Source organism: Molothrus aeneus, chromosome 5 (assembly GCF_037042795.1).
Source record: "Molothrus aeneus isolate 106 chromosome 5, BPBGC_Maene_1.0, whole genome shotgun sequence".
Taxonomy (NCBI): Eukaryota; Metazoa; Chordata; class Aves; order Passeriformes; family Icteridae; genus Molothrus; species Molothrus aeneus.
In genome coordinates, this window is record NC_089650.1 from 15,417,865 (window position 1) to 15,437,281 (window position 19,417).

Here is a 19,417-nt window from a genome sequence, read left to right on the forward strand (position 1 = left end):
TTATTTTTTCTCTTCACAGACTCTAAGTGTCACTTGTTTTATCCTTATAATTATTTTACCCAGTCACAGCAGCAGCATCATGTTTTATACATCCCTTATTTATCCATGAACACTCCTCAAATTTTAACAGAAGGATAATACTTGCTCATGTTTGCTTTTTTTCTGCTTCACTCACCAGCATAATGCCAGGAAGAAACCTTGTCAATACAGCACTATTTTCTGCCCTTTTTTCATTTCCTTTTTTTTTTTTTTATTTTACCTTGGAACCAGGCAATCAGCTCTCTGAAGGGTGGTGGCATCCAGTTCAAAGAGAGATGCGATGTCATTTCCATGTGGCACAGAGACCAAAGTATACATAATCTTCTCCCCTGCCTGGCGTTTCTTCTTTGAAGCAGGAAGGTCGCCTTCTCTCTGCTGATTAGGCACAAGGGTTATTTGCTTGCATCAGGGCCCATTAGAAATTCTTCAATTACCTTGCAGATAAGTAATACATCTGAATTTTTTTCTTTTTTTTTTACCTTCGAGCAAGAATCTACCACAACTGGCTTTGGAGTAACACAAAGGATGCACTTTGCTTCATGGGGTCTCAGGCAGTCATTAGAACAACAGCAGGCCACAAGCTAAAGAGGCATTGCAGCACTGGATATGCTTTTTTTGACACCTGCAACCTCAAAAACCTGCAGTAGCTGCAGACCCCTCACTCCCACCTGATGCAACTACGCAGTGCTGATTTGGAAAGGGCCACGTTTGAAATAAGAGAATGAATGAAAATTAGATTTATTTTTTTTTAAGACAAGTAGGAGATTTAAAAAGTAAGCAATTTGTTTCAATCTATTGTTGTTTTATGTAAGTTTGATGGCTTTTTCCTCTCAGATTGCAGAATCAGAGCAGCATGCTTTCAGAGAATCACAGAATAATTTAGGTGGGAAAAGATCTCTAAGATCATCAAGTCCACCCTTAGTGACCACCTTGTCACTAAACTCACCACCCTTCTCAACTAAACTTGAGCCATGTCCAGTTGTTTCCTGAAAACCTCCAGGGACAGGGACTCCATCACGTCCCTGGGCAACCCCTTCCAACATTTGTCAGACCTTTCCAAAAAGAAGTTATTCCTGATGCCCAACCTGAACCTCCCATGGAGCAGCTTAAGGCCATTTCCTCTTGTCCTGTGGACATTCTCCAAAGAGCAGGAGGCGGAACATCTGCTCCATCAGGACCAGCTTGACATGGCAAGGGGGGCAGGCAAAGCCCCAGCTGGATTGTATTACAAATCTCAGCACAGGCTGATAACATACCAAGGCTGGGTCCAGCACAGGTCTGATTTTACCCCCTGCAAGGGCAGGAGTTGTCCCTTTGAGGGACAGAGTTACTCAGCCAAGGCCTTGAGCTAAGGTGGGATCTGCCTCTCACCATCTGCTGAGAGCCCACAGGAATTTTGTGACCCCACAGCACTATCCTCATATCTTTAGTCACCTCCACAGCTTTGCCTACAGACTCCAAATGCCACCCTCCCTGAGAACATTTCTTGGCTTGATGGAGTCATTCAGAGTCTGTGCCCATATCCACACAGCAACCAACAGAATTACTGGTGTGAGTAAAAGCTGCTCCTCTGGGGTGCCGAGTTACACATCTTACAAAAGACTGATAACCAATTAAGAGACTGGCAGCCCAGGGCCATTCATGTACACAAAATACATCACAGAGGGAGAGGAGAAGAGGAATGAGGAAAGCCAAAAGAGAAAAAAATCCAACCCTGGAAGCATGAAATGCTATTATAATGATTTACAATACACCACTAAGGAAGAGTTGTACAATGTAAAAGGCCAGGCTGTACTTGGTTTGCATTAGTGGCTTGATTAAAACCAAACTGTAAGGGACAATCAAGGGCAAAGTTTTGATTATCCACATTGCCAACTGAAATTAAACAACAAAATCAGGGATGGGTGAAATTATGGAAGAAAGGGTTAGTTATCAACACATTTCAAGGCACTTTTTGAATCCTTCCAAAACATCCATTTTTTCATTATCAAGCTTACAAAATGCCAGCTCTCCATCCCATGACTTCTATCAAAGATGGAGAGAGAAGAAAAAAAATACAGAAAGACATTTTTCCTAGGCTCCTCTAGTTGTTAGGGTGCTGCCACAAGTGTTTGAGAGGAAGGCTTGCTAAGACAAAGAGCAACCATCTCCTGTGACTTGCACAAGAGTAAACTCATCTGACAGTCCCCACATCCTCTTGTATCTTATGTCCAAAAGTACTACTGAAAAATACACAGTAAATTTAACCTATATGCAAGAATTGAGAAAATAGCAAATTGCTTTTGTGGTTTCCATACATATTTTGTTGTACGTACTTGTGATGAGACACAAACTGAAAAGGCGTATGAACAATAAAAAAATCCTTCTGAGAGCTTAACAGGAGTAAGTCAGAGTCTAATATTAAATGAAAAACTACTTCCTACATTCATAACAAAACAGAAAACTGGAAATCCAATTTAAAATTCAAGAGGTCTGTAAAGGGGTGAGTAGTACAGGATAGTTTAGAACAGCATCCAAACTTTTTGATATTTTTCACAACTTACATTGAAATCTAATTAGGGTTTACCAGAAACTACCCACTTCACTATAATTTCCAAACTGAAATGACTGGTATACAAAAAGGCAGGACACTTCATAATTGTATGGTTTTCTTTTTATCCTGGGGCTCTGAGTAAAATACAGACCAAAATATGAAACCATACCGGGAGGGAACATGGGCAGGACACCTGACCCAGACTGGGCAAAGGGATATTCCCCACCACAGAACACCATGACCAGTGTATAAAGTGGGTGAGCTGGCAGGAGGAGGCAGAGTCAAAGGCAGGTTTCCTGTGCCTTAGCAGTTCACAAACATTCGTTCTGAGGAGAAGTTCCCCCAGCAGTTTGGGGCTAACCCTGCTCATTCCCCGGTGACCCCAGCAGTTGTATAGATACAGTTAAGCAATGAGTTCACCAGCCCTAAATCCCACCAATCAGGCTTAGCAGCTGGCAGACATAGGTACAAGATCTGGTTTTTAGCCTAAAAAGAAATTCCACTTCAACAGAGGGCAAGACAGTGCCTGCAACACAGCTAACTGCAATGCCGAGCTTAGCTAAGCAAAATCAGATCTGCACAAGAGCTGTACAGCAGTTCCATGCCGAACTCTCCCACAAACCTCAGAACTCTCCTTACAGCATTATTTTAGAATCTGAATATTACAACCCAAGCTGGGTTATGGGAGTCAGGCACTACTCATGAGAAAAAAGATCTAAGAAGTGACCCCCGACCTGACAGCTCTGGAAACAAGTTTTATACAAGGGGTACATGAGAGACAGCAATGCTGTCATTACATAGGACCAAACATGGATGTGTATTAGTGCCTCATTTTATGTCCCAGTCCACGTGCACATGCCTGTGTAGGAGAGAATGCACAGACACTTGCGTACAGAAAGCCTCTCACAATAAATTAAATTTAGTAAGCAGCCATCAGAATCTGCACTTAACCCAGCCATTATTGAATCAGCAGGTGAGTCCATGTGAGGATGTGGAAAAAAGTGAAAGTACTGGGCTAGTTTAAATTAATTAGACAATATCTTAGGAGAAGCACTGCATTCCTAAGCAGATGAAAACAAGATGACATTTGCTCAGGTAGAAACTGGCATATGAGCAGATGCAGCCAGCAAAACTGGATTCAATTAAGAGAAAAGAAGAAAAGAACTGCAAAGGAACTCAAATGCAGAGAGAAGAAAATTCTTAACTTAAAGCAGTGTGAAGAGAAAGCCAATGGAACAGTTTCAGAGATGTTGGCAATGTGGTCAGTGACAGCCAAGGAAAGCACTTCCAGGACTTAATAAAAAACAAACAAAACCAGGTGAATTACATGCCAGGAGTATAGAAAACTGTGGGTAAAACAATATTACCAAATAGTACATTCCTGGAAGGAAAATGTATATAGTTTTGATTGTTCCAAACTACAACAAACTAGCAACAGGCTGTCACAAGTCACATCAGACACACATCCAAGGTGAGGAAGGTGCAATCACTTCATTCTTGTGCACTGGTTAAATCACTCACAAGGATCAAGGAGATCACACATTGAGTTCTGCTTCTGCCCGGCAGGAGTTGGATCCACCCCTTCCAAACAACCCAGTGAAAGTATCAGAGGTACAAAGAGCAGAGTCAGCTCCTTCGGCCTGAGAAAACCTCAGTGTGCACTGACACAGAGAGCTGTGAGCCCCTATCCTTATTCTGCAGCAGCAAAGCTCAATAATCACATCCAGGAAGGGGAACTGAGTAAACCCCCATGGCCCAGCCAGGGTGGGAGCCACCTAGGAAAGCAAAGGCTGAACATTCAAAAAAAGAGTCCTGGGTGGTGAGAAAAACCACCATTTTGGTGAGAAGGGGAAATACTGATCCAGGCCCACAGCAAAGTCTGTAACTCCTGGGCTACCACCACTGATTTACACTGCACCATGATTTAAAAAGAAGCTTAAAGAGGAAAAAAAAAGCACAAATATACTGCTTGCCATGTGGAAGGCAAATGTAAGGAGAGACAAATCCCATGCTGGAATCAGTGACAAAATAATCAGGTCCAATGAGATTTGTTCTCCTTGAGACTTACAGCTCAGCAGATAACCCTTTTCACAGCTCTTAACAGAATTTGCTACTAATTGCTACTATCCCAAAAATTCCTTATTTAAGTCAACTGGGCATCATACCTAAATTTCAAGAGATCTACATGGAGCTTTGCTTACAGAAGGGCCTTGATTTCAACTGCAAAAAGCAATCCAAAAACATGACAGACCTAAAATACCTTTTCTTTTAGAAACCCAATCTACAATTCCAATTGGTGAAGACACCTCTTGTGGCATAGAGACAGACAAGGATAATGCCCTGCTCCTGAATGAATACATTAAGCTGCACTACAGATTTCAGCAGAAATTAAATTTAATAGCAGCCAGAGTTCTGAAAATGCCTGTTAAATCCAGAGCAATGTGGTATCTCAATACGTTAACCCAGTTTAGGAGGCTCTTACAAAACCAGCATTTTCACAGAGCAGTAACGTGAGCAGAACTCCATAGGTTAGATTATTTTTAAAATTCTTTATGAGAAGAAAATGGAGTAAATGAATGGCCAGCCTTGCTCCTGCCTGCTAGGAGCCCTGGCAGACAGCACAGCAGTTAGCCTCCTGTAACACCTTCACTGTTGACTCATTTGTGAGTCATCGCGTTTTTAGCAGAGACATCACGTTGCAATCCTGTTGTTAGGAGCCAGAGACATTCTGTAAGAAACAATGTATGCATTTCCAGAGCTGATTCAGACCCGTGTGCAACAGCAGAATAATAATAATGTGCCGGCATCCGTGTCTCCCCTTCTCCCCCAGCCTCCCCAGCGGTCTGACTGCTGGCTTTATATAAGCTGCCATTTTTAAGCTGATGATTTTTCTTTTCTCTTTTCTTTTCAATGTTTTTCAGATTGTCTATTCTACTTGTTTAAATGGCATCACCGATATAAAATAACATAATTCAATACAGGTCATTCCTGGAAGGTAAAATAAAATATTTCAAAAAAAAATTAATTTACAGTTTTTATCTAAAAAAAAAATCTCCCAGGTTGGCAGCAAGAAGGAAAAGTTAGAATTGCAGAATGTTGGGAATTCATAAAGATATATAAACAGAAGTCAAAGGAAATACATCAAATTGTACCTGGCAGCCCACAGTAGAACTGCCCAACTTCTTTACATGATAAGTAAGTACATACCAGTTTCCATCCTACAAAAATCTCAACAATAAAAGACAGACGGGAACTGGTTAGAATTAGCCCTCTCATGAAAATGAAGACAAATGGAGATAAGGTACCCATCCAAAGTCAGCCTTTAACACAAAGGCACTAACAAATGTCAGCTGCTCCTGACATTTCCCTGATGTTGGTAGCATTCTTCTTGGTGCTGTACATTTCTCTCCTTAGAACATGCATAGTAATTTGCAGAATAAAAAACACCAATTTTGGGTTTAGTGGGAACTGTAACACAGACCACTGCATTTTGATACATGATACACTACAATCTAGACTTTAAGAGATGAAGAAGCCCTTTTTTGATAAGACCCTTAAATCTCAAAAATGTCTTCCCACTTAAAAAAAAAATTCATTATGGAGCTAAGATGTGGGAATATTAATAACTCATTGTAAGGCCAAAATTTACCAGAATTAAAAGCAGTGCTTCGCAAGATAATTTGGCTGGATTGTCAAGAAGCAGCTCATAAACAAGCAACAAATCTCAGTCCAAACATACCTTTAATGCTTGGGAACAGAAATCCCAGTGACTTCCAGTAAGATTTATGCTCTCTGGAGCCAAAACCCTTTCAACCCTTAAGTGACTCTGGAGTCACTTAAGGCAAGGCAGAAAAGATGTGCTTAGGCAGAACCTTGGTGTTCATGCCCACTGCTGCATCATGGAAAACCATTCTCCATTGCTACTTCCCAAAATTCAGTTGCCTGAGCCACTGGGATCAGGCCTTGTAAACCAGTCCATGAACATGAACAAGCAGCCCCAGCACATGCGGAGAGGTTCAGGGCTGGCACAGAATGCACAGATGGCTGTGCTGCCTTTAAAACCCAGACAACAGAGGAGCTGCTACCCTTTCATCCAACAGCCCAGTAGAAAAAGAAAGTCCCAGGACGGGTCAGGCTGAAGGGACCACAGTGGGTCAGTGCCACCTCCCTGCTCCAGCAGGGCCACGCCAGAGCACAGGATTGTGTCCAGACAGCTCTGTAATATCCCCAGTGAGGAGACTCCACAACCTCTCTGGACGATCTGTTCAGTGCTCAGTCGCTGCCCAGGACAGAAGTTCTGCCTCCTGCCCAGGTGGAACCTCCTGGGCTCAGTCCCTGCCCGTTCCTCTGGTGCCATTGCTGGGCCCCTGGAGCAGAGCCTGGGCCCTGCTCGGAGCCCTCCCTGCAGGCAGGGACACCCAGGGCTGAGGGCCCCTCTCAGCTGGGGCTCCTCTCCAGGCTGGACAGCCCCAGCTCCCTCAGCCTTTCCCTGCCAGAGATGCTCCAGGCCCTAAATCATCTCTGCAGCCTCTGCTGGCCCCAATCCAGGAGCTCCCTGTCCCTCCTGTGCTGAGCAGCCCAGGACTGGACACAGCACTGCAGATGTGCCTCCCAGGGCTGGGCAGAGGGGCAGGATCACTCCCTGAGCTGCTGGCACTGCTCTTCCCAGTGCACCCCAGGATTCCATTGGCCTTCTTGGCCTCAAGGGCACAGGCTAATGGGGTTCAGCCCTTCAGCCACAAGGATTCGTTTATTCATTTCTCATTTCCCTGCTACTCAGACTTCAAATTTTGCTGGGGTAGGTCCACTTCAACCTCCCCACTCCAGATTTACTTCACAGGCAATATTTCAAAATTAATTGCTTCAAAGGATGGAAAAGAAGATGCCTTTGCTGTGAGTCAGTTAGGCAGAGACCAGGCAGAGGAAACACTAGATGATAACCAGAGCAAGGAAAGCCTGCATGCTCCAGGCTACATGCTATTGGATACAAGAGTGACATGGCTGACCCTCCAAGAACTCCAAAAATTACAAGATTCTTTTACTTTTGAGGACAATTCAATGCACTGCATCATTGCAACATAAAATAAATTCCTGTGCAGGGATGAAGTTTCTATATTGCGTTGCTCCAGGGCAGAATGAAGGCTTAAATAGCCATTGCTGACTCATGGCATTTTCAACAAGATTATAAAGGGGTGAAGGATCCAAAAAGATTTTTAGCACACTAACAGAGCCTGTAGGCTTAGATTTACATGGAGGTGTCACCAAAAATTGCTAGAAGTTCTTCAACAAAACATCTTTCATAGGAAAGTGCTGACTGCATAAATTAAAATTTCCACAGAGATATCAGCTTTAATCATCAATCAGCTTTGATTACTTTTTCATTGGAAGCATTTCTCTAACGTGATTTATCTGGTCTGGGGTTTTAGCTGAAACCAATACCCAGGAAGAATAAGTCAAACTGGTAGTGAAGCCACCTTTAACCATTCATGCTTAGATTACATTTGTGCCTTTGTCATTATCCAGTCAGGGGATTTTTAACTATTTAGATGAACTGGAATGGCTACAGAGGGAAAATTTACACCAAAAATAAGTATGGTGTGGTACAATAGGATTGGCTCCTCAGTGACAAGGGCCTAACACCTACTCACTGGGGATTCTAGAACTGATCTTGATTTCCATTCCAAAGCTTCAAAGACCTCAAGTTTCAATCCAATACAAAAGAGAAGCAACTGGTGGAACTTCTGTACTTTCATAGGAGAGAATTCTCATTTCTCTAGACAGCTTAGCTGTTATTGCAATATCACCACTAATGCCAAATATCAGGGAAGATGGAAAACCAATGTAGCCAACTCCTATGAAAGGCTTCATTTTTATTAAAATTGGAGTCCTCAAGGCATGTAATTATGTAAGAATCTTGGGTTTCTTGTCATGAAAAATCAAAAATTCCTTCTCTGTGCAGAGAAAAACTTGAAAATGTGTCCTCTTAAAGAACAAAAGCCGGAAGGCAAGCAGAAAGAAATTAAATTGAATTTTTTGAAGAAGATCTCAGCTTTTCCAAGGCAATCTCATGAATTTGATGGAGGAATTATTCTTTTTGGGAATATTTGTTGACTGAGTAACAATAAGACACCCCCGAGGAGACTTCCCCCAACTCCACTTCCTTCACACACTATAATCTCCATGTCTGGCCTCATTAGTCAGAATTAGCTAAAATACTGTTGAAGCTGTATCAGGCAAAGGCTGTTGCCAGGAAATAACACATCTGAGCTAAGAACCAATACACTTCATATCTGCAGTCAGACAACAAGCAGAACAGCTTCAACTAATGCCACTTTGATGCAGAATTTGAATAAGTTTCTTATCATTTGCCTCAGAGTGAGGGAAAACTTTCTGAATTGCCAGTTCTGAGATGCATCCTACCTTACACAGGATATGGAAAACAATCCCAGCAGCTGGAACACATAAGGAAAAGGAAAGCTATGAAGAGCTTCCATATGTCAGGATGTGCTGGGTTAAGGATACAGTATTCCCCAGATTATATGCAACATATAAATTCCACTTACCAAAGCTTTTCCTTCATTATTACCTTCTGGGTAGTGTGGGTTAAGCTGGAAAAGAAAAGAAGTCAAATACTATCTCGATAGCTTTCAGACATTTCATAACTGGGGGAGAGGGTTTGGTTCAGTTCTCTGTTATGTTTCCACCCTGCAAAAGGAGAGTGGAGTTTTAGAAGCAGTGTGAGAGTAAAAGACTTACTGCTTCAATTCCTGGCTGACTTAGCTGGCTATGTCCTCACCTCTAGAAAGAGCATCTTGCAATCAAGCTTGTTAACTCAAGAGGAATCTCAAACAACCAAACCCAAAAAGGACGATGAAGAAAGAACAGTTACTATTCTAAATGCAGCCAGTTACAGTCACCCACACAGATGCACACACAATCAGTTCCAGGATTGACCCTGGGCAGATAGACTGAGATAAAAAAATAACACTCTCTATGTCTACTGAGATTTTACAGGAGAAGACAGTGAACTCAGAACTAACTCATCTTTGAAACAGGAGTGACAATGCCACTAGAGAAAATTATTTCATTACACTGTAGTTCTGTTTAGCCATTATTAATGGGGATAATATTTTCTATGTCTATCAGGATTATCAAGCATTAATTAGTACTATAAGAAGCTTGGATGAAAGATGCTATACAATAATAACTTTAAAGTATTACTATTTAAAAGCTGTTAATAATCATACTTTTGACAAGAGAAATATGTAGCCTATAAGATGAGGGATTATGTAGGCAGACATATTCACAAATAAACAAAAACACACACACCCACTCACTAGCTGCACATGAAACCTTTCAAGATTTGATTTACACGAAGAAACAATTTTGTGTCAATATTTACCAATATTCCCTGACAGAGGATATGCTGAAAATGCTGAAGTAAGAATATAAATTATAAAAGACAATTTTGTTCTTAGGCAATTACAGTGTGTATACATCTTACAGATGAGTACTGTCATTTTCATGGCTTGAATTTGGCATTACCAGTGTGGAAGAGTCAGAAGAGAATTGCACAGGGCATGAAGCATGAGTCCCAGGGGAACTTTTCAATATCACATTATCATACATCTAACATTACACAGACAACTGTTGTGAAGAGATTATGTTACATTGACCACACTTTTATTAAAAAAAAATTATTTGTATCTCTTTAACCCCTCAAAATGCCCACTCCTCTCCACAACAGAAGCCTGAAGAAAGGAGGAAAACTTTCAAATATTTGTCAAATGGCTGAAAATACCTTCCCTACATGTCACAACTTGATGTGCTAACACAGAAATGACCAAGGGTTTATTCTGTCTCCATTTTGTTTTTTGCATTAACCACTGTGTTACCATTACAAACTTAGAGACCCTGCTTTCTTCCCTGAGCTGACACCTGTCTCAAATAGTCCATTTTGCTCCTCCCTGACATTGTCACAGTCTCCCAACTCCAAGTGCCTCTTGCTACTGCTATACAGCAACAGGAATGACAGATGAACACCAAAAAACTAGAACTTATACACATATGTAACTATCTTCACAAAGCTTTGGTTCCTTCTTAAGTTTCCACATTTCTTTCAGCATGACATTTGTTCACCTGACATCTTAAAATAATCCTGGTGTCCCAATTTTAGCAGCCAAGCTGAACTCTTTGCCCTTGGTCCCCCATTAAGAAGAGACAAAATTAGCAGGCAGTGCCCCTCAGTCCCAGCCATGCACTCTGGCCTTGCAGCAAAGGTGCAGAGAAGGTACAGGAAGGCTGAATTTCTATGCTACCTTCAGATATTGCTGGTTGCAAGCAAGCAAGAAAAAGTCTGGGTCATCTCAGGTTTGTCACTAGAGCCAGCACAGAGAACTTAGCACTGAGGACTTGATCCCACAGGTTTTATTGAAGGACTCAAGTGAATAGAGTTGCCCACCCAGTATGAACTGAATTCTGATATCCTTCAGCTGTTTGCTTTCAACATAATGTTGATTAAATATATATATATATATATATATATATATATATTTATAACAGTAACAGGAGAAATTAGGAGAATCTCCCTCCCTTGACACTTCCTGCCTTCTTGAAAACGACTGAAGTGACTGCCCTCAAATTTTCAAAACAGGTCGCTTGTGGACTGAGGGTGATGGAGACAGAAGGCTCAGGTGAGAAATCAAGTACATCCTTGACGATGCTTTTTCTTGCCCTGCTGCTACAGAAATAATAAAACCAAAATTTTGTTTAGAGAAAGTTTTGAGATGCTGACATTAAACCATAAACATAATGGAACTCAGTTTTCAGGCTGACATCCATGGCCCCATTTTCAGCTCTGGTCAGCAGCTGCCACTTTCATTTTCATTTCAACGGAGATTGTTGGTGCTGAGGATTTCTAAAAAACAGACCAGCAGCTATTATCCCATGCTACATTCTCCAGATAGAAGGGGCATAAATCAGCTAGTGTTGTGTGTCATATTACACCTGTTCTGAGTCCCTTTCAATATCCCAGCCCAGAATGACCTAAGGACACAATGACAGTCTCAGCACTCCAAAACCTATTGCTTTTTCTGATTGATGTAAGATCACTTCCACGTTCTTCAATAAATTGCCAAAACAAAAGAAGCCTTGAAAAGAACAATATTAATATTTTTATCTTGCTGCTAATGAAATCAAGTAAAATTTTCTGCAGGTGTTTAGAAAGAAAGAATGCTATGCTAAAATAGGCCTCAATAAAGCTCAACACTTTTCAAGCTTTTTTGTGTCATTGGATGTCTTGAAATTTCAATTTACTGAATTGTACCTGAAATACAGCAGTAAATATTCCTGCAAAATGTCACTGGAAGGTGCATGCAGCCAATATGCACCAAGAACAAGAAGAATTGCAAACTGCAGAGCTTAAGCAAGTGTAATTGTATAAATTAGTATTGTAATAGTTTCATTATATGCTGTTTTGGGTTTGGGGTTTTTTTGAGTATATCTCCATCAGCTTCTTTTCCAGTTAAAAATAATCCAGAAATCCTAATCCTCTGCTGCTTGTTTTTCAACAAACTCAGGTACAGTCATTTTTTATCCTTCCATGAATGGGAAAGAAAAAGTTACCACAAAAAGACTTTCTCATTTACATTTCTCATTCTGGAGTGTAGAGACATATTTGCAACTACAGAGAAGGCAATACCTTCTTTTAAATCTACATTTAAATAGAATTTAGTTGCACCCCTGTGCAAGAAGCTGAATTCCCAAATTGTGATCCACACAGGGAATCTGAGAGAGCCTGAAGGTGCTCAGGCTCAGGAGCCAGTGCTGCAGGTGGTCTTCCTGAGTATAAAAATTGGTGTCTCTTGGACAGATTTCAGGCTCAGCCTTGGTACACAGTGCTATGTGAAAAGATTAGATGCCTGAATGCATACATATATCAGCATCCTCACCCTGTGGGAGCAGCAGAAGGCCCCCAGGAGAACGTTATGTATGACAAACTCATAATGGAAGTCAGCTTTTACACATGGAAAACTGAGATATAGACAAAGTCTTTATTTCTGGTTAAAACCACGTGGACAGGCAAGAAATCTCATTCCTGAATTTTCACTTAGTGACTTTACAAAATCTGTAAAGTCCGCATAGCAGGAAGGCAACTTTCATCTCTGTGTGTTTGTGTGCTACTTCTGGTATTTGGTGCTCAGAGAATGCCAGTGACCTGCTAATCCTGAGAGGGATTCCACTAGATTGAGCACCAGAAGTTCCAGGCTCTGTCATCTCTACTGATTAAAGCTACTCAAAGCTGTACCTTAATGTTTTCAAACCTCACAAGTCTACAGTGCATTATTTCCTGGGGTTCTACTATTGTCCAGATCATCTCACAGGTTATTCCTGGCTTTAATTTTACTTTTGCATCTTCACATAGTTAGATATCCTTTACAATCCAAGAAGTTTGAAACTCCACACTTCTACTGAAGGTTGTTTTTTTGGAGGAACGCGTGGAAAGTATCCAAATAGGTTATTTTTGGACACTCAATCCAGAAGGAGAGAGCGGAGTTTGGGGAAAGAAACACCCATGCTGATTTTAATCAAATTTTGTTGACTAGGTAAAGGATATTTAAAGCATCTTGTCAGGGGAATAATTAGATTGCCAAATTTCAGCTAAATGAGCATTTTAATGACTTGGTTAAAACCTGCATTTATGAAGGAAGCCCTGACGGACAATAAAAGGATCTAATTCAACACACTCAAACAGTCCCCATTTCATTGATAACCAGCCTGTTAACACACAGCCTGTTACCCAGCCAACAAGGGCAAGTGCTTCGGGGAAGAAAAGCCAGGACAAAAGAAAAATAATCCACTTTTCAAATCTTTCATCTTCATTAGGCTTGCTTTGTTCTTTGTTAATGTCATACTGATTAGCTTTCGATAAATCCAAAGGACTTTTGCACAATTTCAAAGACTTTCAGTGGCATTCAAAGGACTTTTGCCATCTTATTAAGTTGTCAGACAAAGCCTGGCTACAGCTCTACCTCGATAAACTCCATTCAACCCCTCCTCAGCATCAGCACAGAGCTCCTGATAATCATCATGCAAGGAAAGTTTAAAAATCTTAAAAGGCCTTTTCTTTCAGGATTGTCTTTTCCTCATGAGCCATGTCTTAACAGATCAGACAAGTTTCCAGGAAGCACTGGGAAAGCAGAACCTTTTTGTTTGCTTCAGGCCCCCCTGCTAGTCAAAATCAGGAATGAGAAGCAGCCCCAACACCTTCCTGTCCTGATTTTTCACCCTCATTACCAGAAGAAAGATCATCTTGATGGCATTTCCAGCTGCTGTGTAAGCAATGGCAGGCCAGCATTTTGCCATGCCTAAATCAGCACAGATTTAAAGGTCTCACACAAGCAGCATAAGCTGGAGTAGCTCCATGTTATGAATGGTAACTGGGAAATTTCATTTCTTCTACAGGGATCAAGGGCAGAGAACCTGAAACCAGTGCTCAGCCCCACTCAGCCATATCCCATTCTGCAGAGGAAGTCAAAAGAAAGAAAAATGTCTAAGAGATCCTTAAGTGTAACTTGGATGCTGGGCCATAACCTTAGACTGAGCTTCAGCAGCTCTGTGTCAACCTGTGTTATATAAAAGAAAGCATCCTCATCTCTTCAAGAGTGATGCTCTAAATATTAATACCCCATTATATCTTTCAGTGGTCCTCACAGGAGTAACTAGGGATGATTGAATTAGACATGACTGACATTTCTACTGTTAAAAAAAAACAAAACCAAAAACTACAGGCACAAAAAAAACCTCCAAAAACAATAAAAAACAAAGGAGGGAAGTCTTGGAAACATCCATCAAGCATCACAAAGAGGCACAAATACAATTGAATAAAAGCTTCTCAAGTGATCTTGAAAAAATAAACAAAAATAATGCACTTAAGGACAGACCACATGTCTACATTTGCTGTTTTGGAAGACATGAAAATGCAAGATGTATTTTTAATAACATAATTAGGCCTTGTAATGACTAAATGACATAAATGCTGCATTAATATCTTTGTACTTCCTCACTCCTAAATCTTGTATATGTACAAATATGGTCCCAATGCAGCCAGCTTCAGGCAGGATCGAAAGAGCTGAACACTCTCACAGATCACAATTGCAAATGAGCTGGCTGGGGGAAAAGACTTTCCTCTGAGATCCAGATTTATGAAGGTATTTGCGCACTGACAGATTCCACCGAAGTCAAGACAAGTCAGGTCAAGAAATTTAGCCACATTCTCAAGATTCTTAAAAACCTTGGAGAAATCTAGTTCTGGGTTTTGTTAAATGGACATCTAGATCTGTCACTTTAAAAAGCCATATCCAAGTCTGCAGAACAGGTCAGGCAGGCTCTGTAAATCAGTAATCCATCCTCCTCCTCTGGATCTCTTCCATCTCTTCATGCATAGCTGTAAATTATCCTTCACTCCTTATGGAGCTTTAAAACAAACCCACACTCCTATGAGACAGAAAAACTGAAATAAGGCTTCCAGCGTTGAGTTCACCCTGTCACCTTGACAAACCCTTTTTCTTATGAGAACCTTTAATCACAGAGCCAAACAGACAGAAAATAATCAGAATGCTGTGCTAAAATTTAATGAAGAGACACTGGGAAAAAAAGTCCCAAAGGAAGATTTTGATGCAATCTCCAGGTGAGGAGGTCCCACAGTACCAAGGAATGAAATCTGTGAGATGTGTGAAGGCCTTGGTAGATGCTGCCATCTCCTGGCATCTTCTCTGGCTTACAAACTGTTCCTGAGCAAAAGGTAGCTCTCATCTCAGTTAAACAAGGCCATTTTTATTTTATTTTATTTGTTACTTGCCTCACTCTTCAGAAGGCAGAAGGAACCACAGAGCATTTAACACTATGCTCACCTTCTCTGCATGACCAGGGCATGAACAGGTCCTTCTGCAAAGGTATGTTTCCATGTCAAACAAAAAAGAAAATAAAATTACACTGGCAAGCTGTGGTTCTGTTGTTGCTTCCTAAATAAAAAACATCTCTATCAGTAGTCCAATTTCCAACAAGTGGATAACAAAAGGCCTAAGTTTTGGACTTCAAATAATCAGTCTCAAATGCCTTAATAAAATATCCTGTGTAGGACTCCATTTTCCAGCAGTTTAAGGAAGTGGAAGAAAAGTCCATAAAACTACAGAGACAGCTTCTCAGGGCACCAGGAGTTTAATCCTGGTCTATAACCTCAAGTTTAAGAACTGATTTGTCTTTTATATTTCTTTAATCTTAGCTAATGCTGAGTATACTATTACCCATACAATTATGTAACCTTTTTTTAAATATCATTAAATGCTTTGTTTTCCATTCTTGTGGGATTCTTGTGACAATCTTTACTATTCAGAAGGCAGGAGAGGATTATTTTCTCTCAATATTAGCTTGAGTACGTACTCACCTATCTCCACCATGATCCCAATCAAGTGATTATTACAACAGGCTTAAATTTACTATGAAGGGCATGGCCCTGTCCATCTGAATAAATGCATACCATAACAATATCTATAACATGGAAGGCTAGTATTTTTAATCACAGAATCATTTGGGTTGGAAGGGACCTTAAAAATCCTCTAGTGCCAACCCCCCGCCATGGACTGTAAAAGCAAAATTTAACATCAATTCTCAATCTAAAGTGAATAATCTACATAAGCTTCTCTGAAAAGAAAGGGGCAGCTTGGGGAAATTTTGACCAAAAAGTAGAATCAGGTAACATGGAAAGAAATTATTCAAGAAAGACAAGAGAAATATGAGTAACTTCTACTGGCCATTGATCCAAGAGTTCTCAGTAAGTGGTTTACACCACAGTGTGGTGAAAATCAGCTGACAGTCCTGCAAAGCTTCAGCAGTCCCACCCAAAACACTCATGCTCTGGTGCCTTAGCTCAGTGACCCTGTTCCAGCACAGACTACTCCCTCTTCCCCAAGCCTACACCACCTCAGGGACAGCACCTTGTGTCTGCACAATCCAATACCTGAGGAAAAAGGACATTTCTGAAGCCTGTATTGCCACTGCAGTGCTCCACCACCACTGCCTTGCAAGATGGACTGGACTTCCTGTTTAATTAATATTCATCTAATTGTCATTTCATCTCATGTGCGTGTAACCCTGTGCTGCTCAGTCCAACTAAATTCAATCATTCCCACCTTCAAAAGACTATTTAGTGCTAAAATAATCCTAAAACTGGAAGGGTGTTTCATGCAGGATTTTAAGAACAGAGTTTAGAACAAAACTCTGATCAGAGTTGATCCAACTTAATTACTGTAATTGATTACTGCTTAAACTCTGCCCTTTCACTCTTACAGAGAGAGGAAGGAGAAGTCTATAAGAAAGCCAGAGAAGTTTTCCACAGCAGTAATTGTTTATGGCCACAGTTCTGGAGAAACACAGAATATGAACATTCAGGCTGCCATTTTACCTGCCTTATCTTAATTCATTGAGTTTAGTTCAGCTAATTTGGTGTTAAGGACCTCACTAGATTTACTGCGATATTTTGGCCAAGGTATCTAGTAACTAATCTATTCAGCTAGGTAAAACAGAATTATCACTGATTTTTTTCTAAAACAATTTTTCACAGAGACTATGTACATGTTCACAAGGTTTCATAAGGAGCATACTGTGGCTTATCTATGGTCTACTGCAATATCTGAGATCAGCACGTGATCTGATAGATGCAGATATATTTTGTAATTATTTTAGCCACACCTGAGAAATTGAGTATGAAATGACAGACTTATCCTGCATTTCTTGTGTATGGGCACACATATCAGTTTAACAGCCTCATAAAACAAGTGTTAATGTTTTCAGTATGAATTGCCCAGTTTAGAAATCACAGAACCGGTGCTGCTCTAAATGTGGAGAACAATATTAAAAGTGCATGTTTTGGTTCAGCACAATTGATAAGCTGATATTCAGTTCAAAGAGACTTTTATCTTGGCAATTTAAAATATTTAAAAGGTTATGTGTGTTCATGAGAAAGGCACAGCTGTGTGGTCCCAACCTGCAGCATCTGCAAAGCTATTCAAGCAAACTGCAGCTCACTCCCACACACACAGAGACGGCTTTGGGTGCCTTCTACATGGGCCACATGCACTGAAAAGACTTTTGGGAAAATCTTTGTTACTTTGAAACGTCCAATTTTCACCTAACCTTACAGCCTCTCTTTATAAATGTAAAGCTTCAAAATAACTTGGGTCATTTTCCTGTAACCAGGGCTATAAAAAGGATCTTCAGGAGAACTTTTTCTGAAAGACTGCTGACTCTGTGAAGATGAGAATAAAACTCTGTTCTGAGAATGAAACTCAGCAGCCTGGATCTTAGCTGGTGGCTTAGTGCCTAAATCTCCTGCTGAAGATCTGGCTCAGCTCTTTTGGGTGAAAACAAGCCCTTATGACACTAACAGCAGAACTCCTGCTGTCTCTAAAGAAGACAATTTCTCTTTCCAATTTTTCAGCTGAGTATTTGGTTCCACTTCTTTGGGAATGTCTAAGCCTGTGGCTTAAGGTTTCCTAATGTCAGACATCATTACCAAGTACCCAGATTTCCAATGTCCCAAATCTTATCACCAAACATCAAACCCTTTCTTCAGTATATTCCTCCTGTCTTAAGTACTTGTGTGAGAGCACACAGACACTGTGAGTGACCCAGGGTGTGCAGAGCAGCAGAGGAAAAGCAATGCAGGTGTGTGGAATCACCAAGAGTCTCCCACTGTGACTCCTTCAGCAGTGGGCCTTTCAGGGTAGCTCACCTTCAGCCCAAAGTCTGGGAAAAGGATCTAGGTTGCTTTAAGGTATTAGTAGGTCTTAAAGAACTTCAAAGCACAGTAATTAAAATTAGGCTAAATAATGCCAAGTGGAAAGAGGATTAAAGGAAATAGTACTACTTGAGATTGTGTCAGAAGTCAGAGATATCAGAGGTCTTTGAAAGGCAACAAAAGTTGGACGACTTCTTGGAATTTAGGATTTACACATCCTGACTTCGTCCTCTCTCAAGTTTATAACAATTAGATTTACAAGTACTCACCTATGTTTTTTTTACTGAACAATGGTACTGCCTCACTTTTTTTTTATTAATTTGCTTACTGTGGTATTGGAACACTTTTATCAGCTTTAATTTCCTTAGTTCTCTGAGGCAAGCATCTTCAATTTTCTTAGTCCCCAGATTATCCCCTGACCTTAACAAGCTGCAGGGGCACCCCTTCACAGCAAGGCTCAGTAGTGACCCACCAATCCCAGACTACACTGACCAGTTACATCTGGCACAGGATGACTCCAAGGAAAAGAGAAGGCACAGGCTGCTCACACAAGGTATGAGGGAAAAAAGGGAGGCACTCAGGTGAAGGACACTTCTGCTCCTTGTCTGAGAGTTGACCCATGCAAGACTGCCCTGCACAAGCCTCCATGGCACACATCAAGCTGATTTAAGGGAGGATGAAGTAAGAAAAAAGACAGTTATAAACAGTGATGAATCCTGATTTACAACAGCTCAAACTGTGACAGAAATTGCATCATTAGCCAACAACAGAATGCTTAAAAGATTTGTGAATTTTCTTCTTGTGTTTTTACTTTTTATTCCACTCTAGATACCTTTATCAAGGAGGCTTAAACAAAATCAGGTCATGGCAATGTGTGACGCTGTTGATAATCCATACCATGAGTGATCTCCCTGTGCTGCCAGAGCACAGATAAGTGCTCAGTAGGCTTTACCCAATTGATTTAAAGTTAGCTCACGCACTCGAGGTGTCTGCCTGCCTGTTCATAAATCTTTGACGTGACTGGCTGGCTGGTGTGTTGTGCCTGACAT

At 40.9% G+C, this 19,417-nt stretch overlaps 1 protein-coding gene across 1 annotated transcript in view; it reads right to left on the minus strand.

Annotated features, from left to right (window-relative positions):
- Positions 1-19,417, minus strand: part of ITPR2 (inositol 1,4,5-trisphosphate receptor type 2) — a 244,615-nt gene that overhangs the window by 178,327 nt on the left and 46,871 nt on the right. The window contains exons 10-11 of the mRNA XM_066549543.1: positions 9,136-9,180; positions 260-414 (exon numbers count right to left, since the gene is read on the minus strand). Coding sequence (XP_066405640.1) covers positions 260-414; positions 9,136-9,180 — 200 coding nt within the window. The remainder of the gene's footprint in view (positions 1-259; positions 415-9,135; positions 9,181-19,417) is intronic.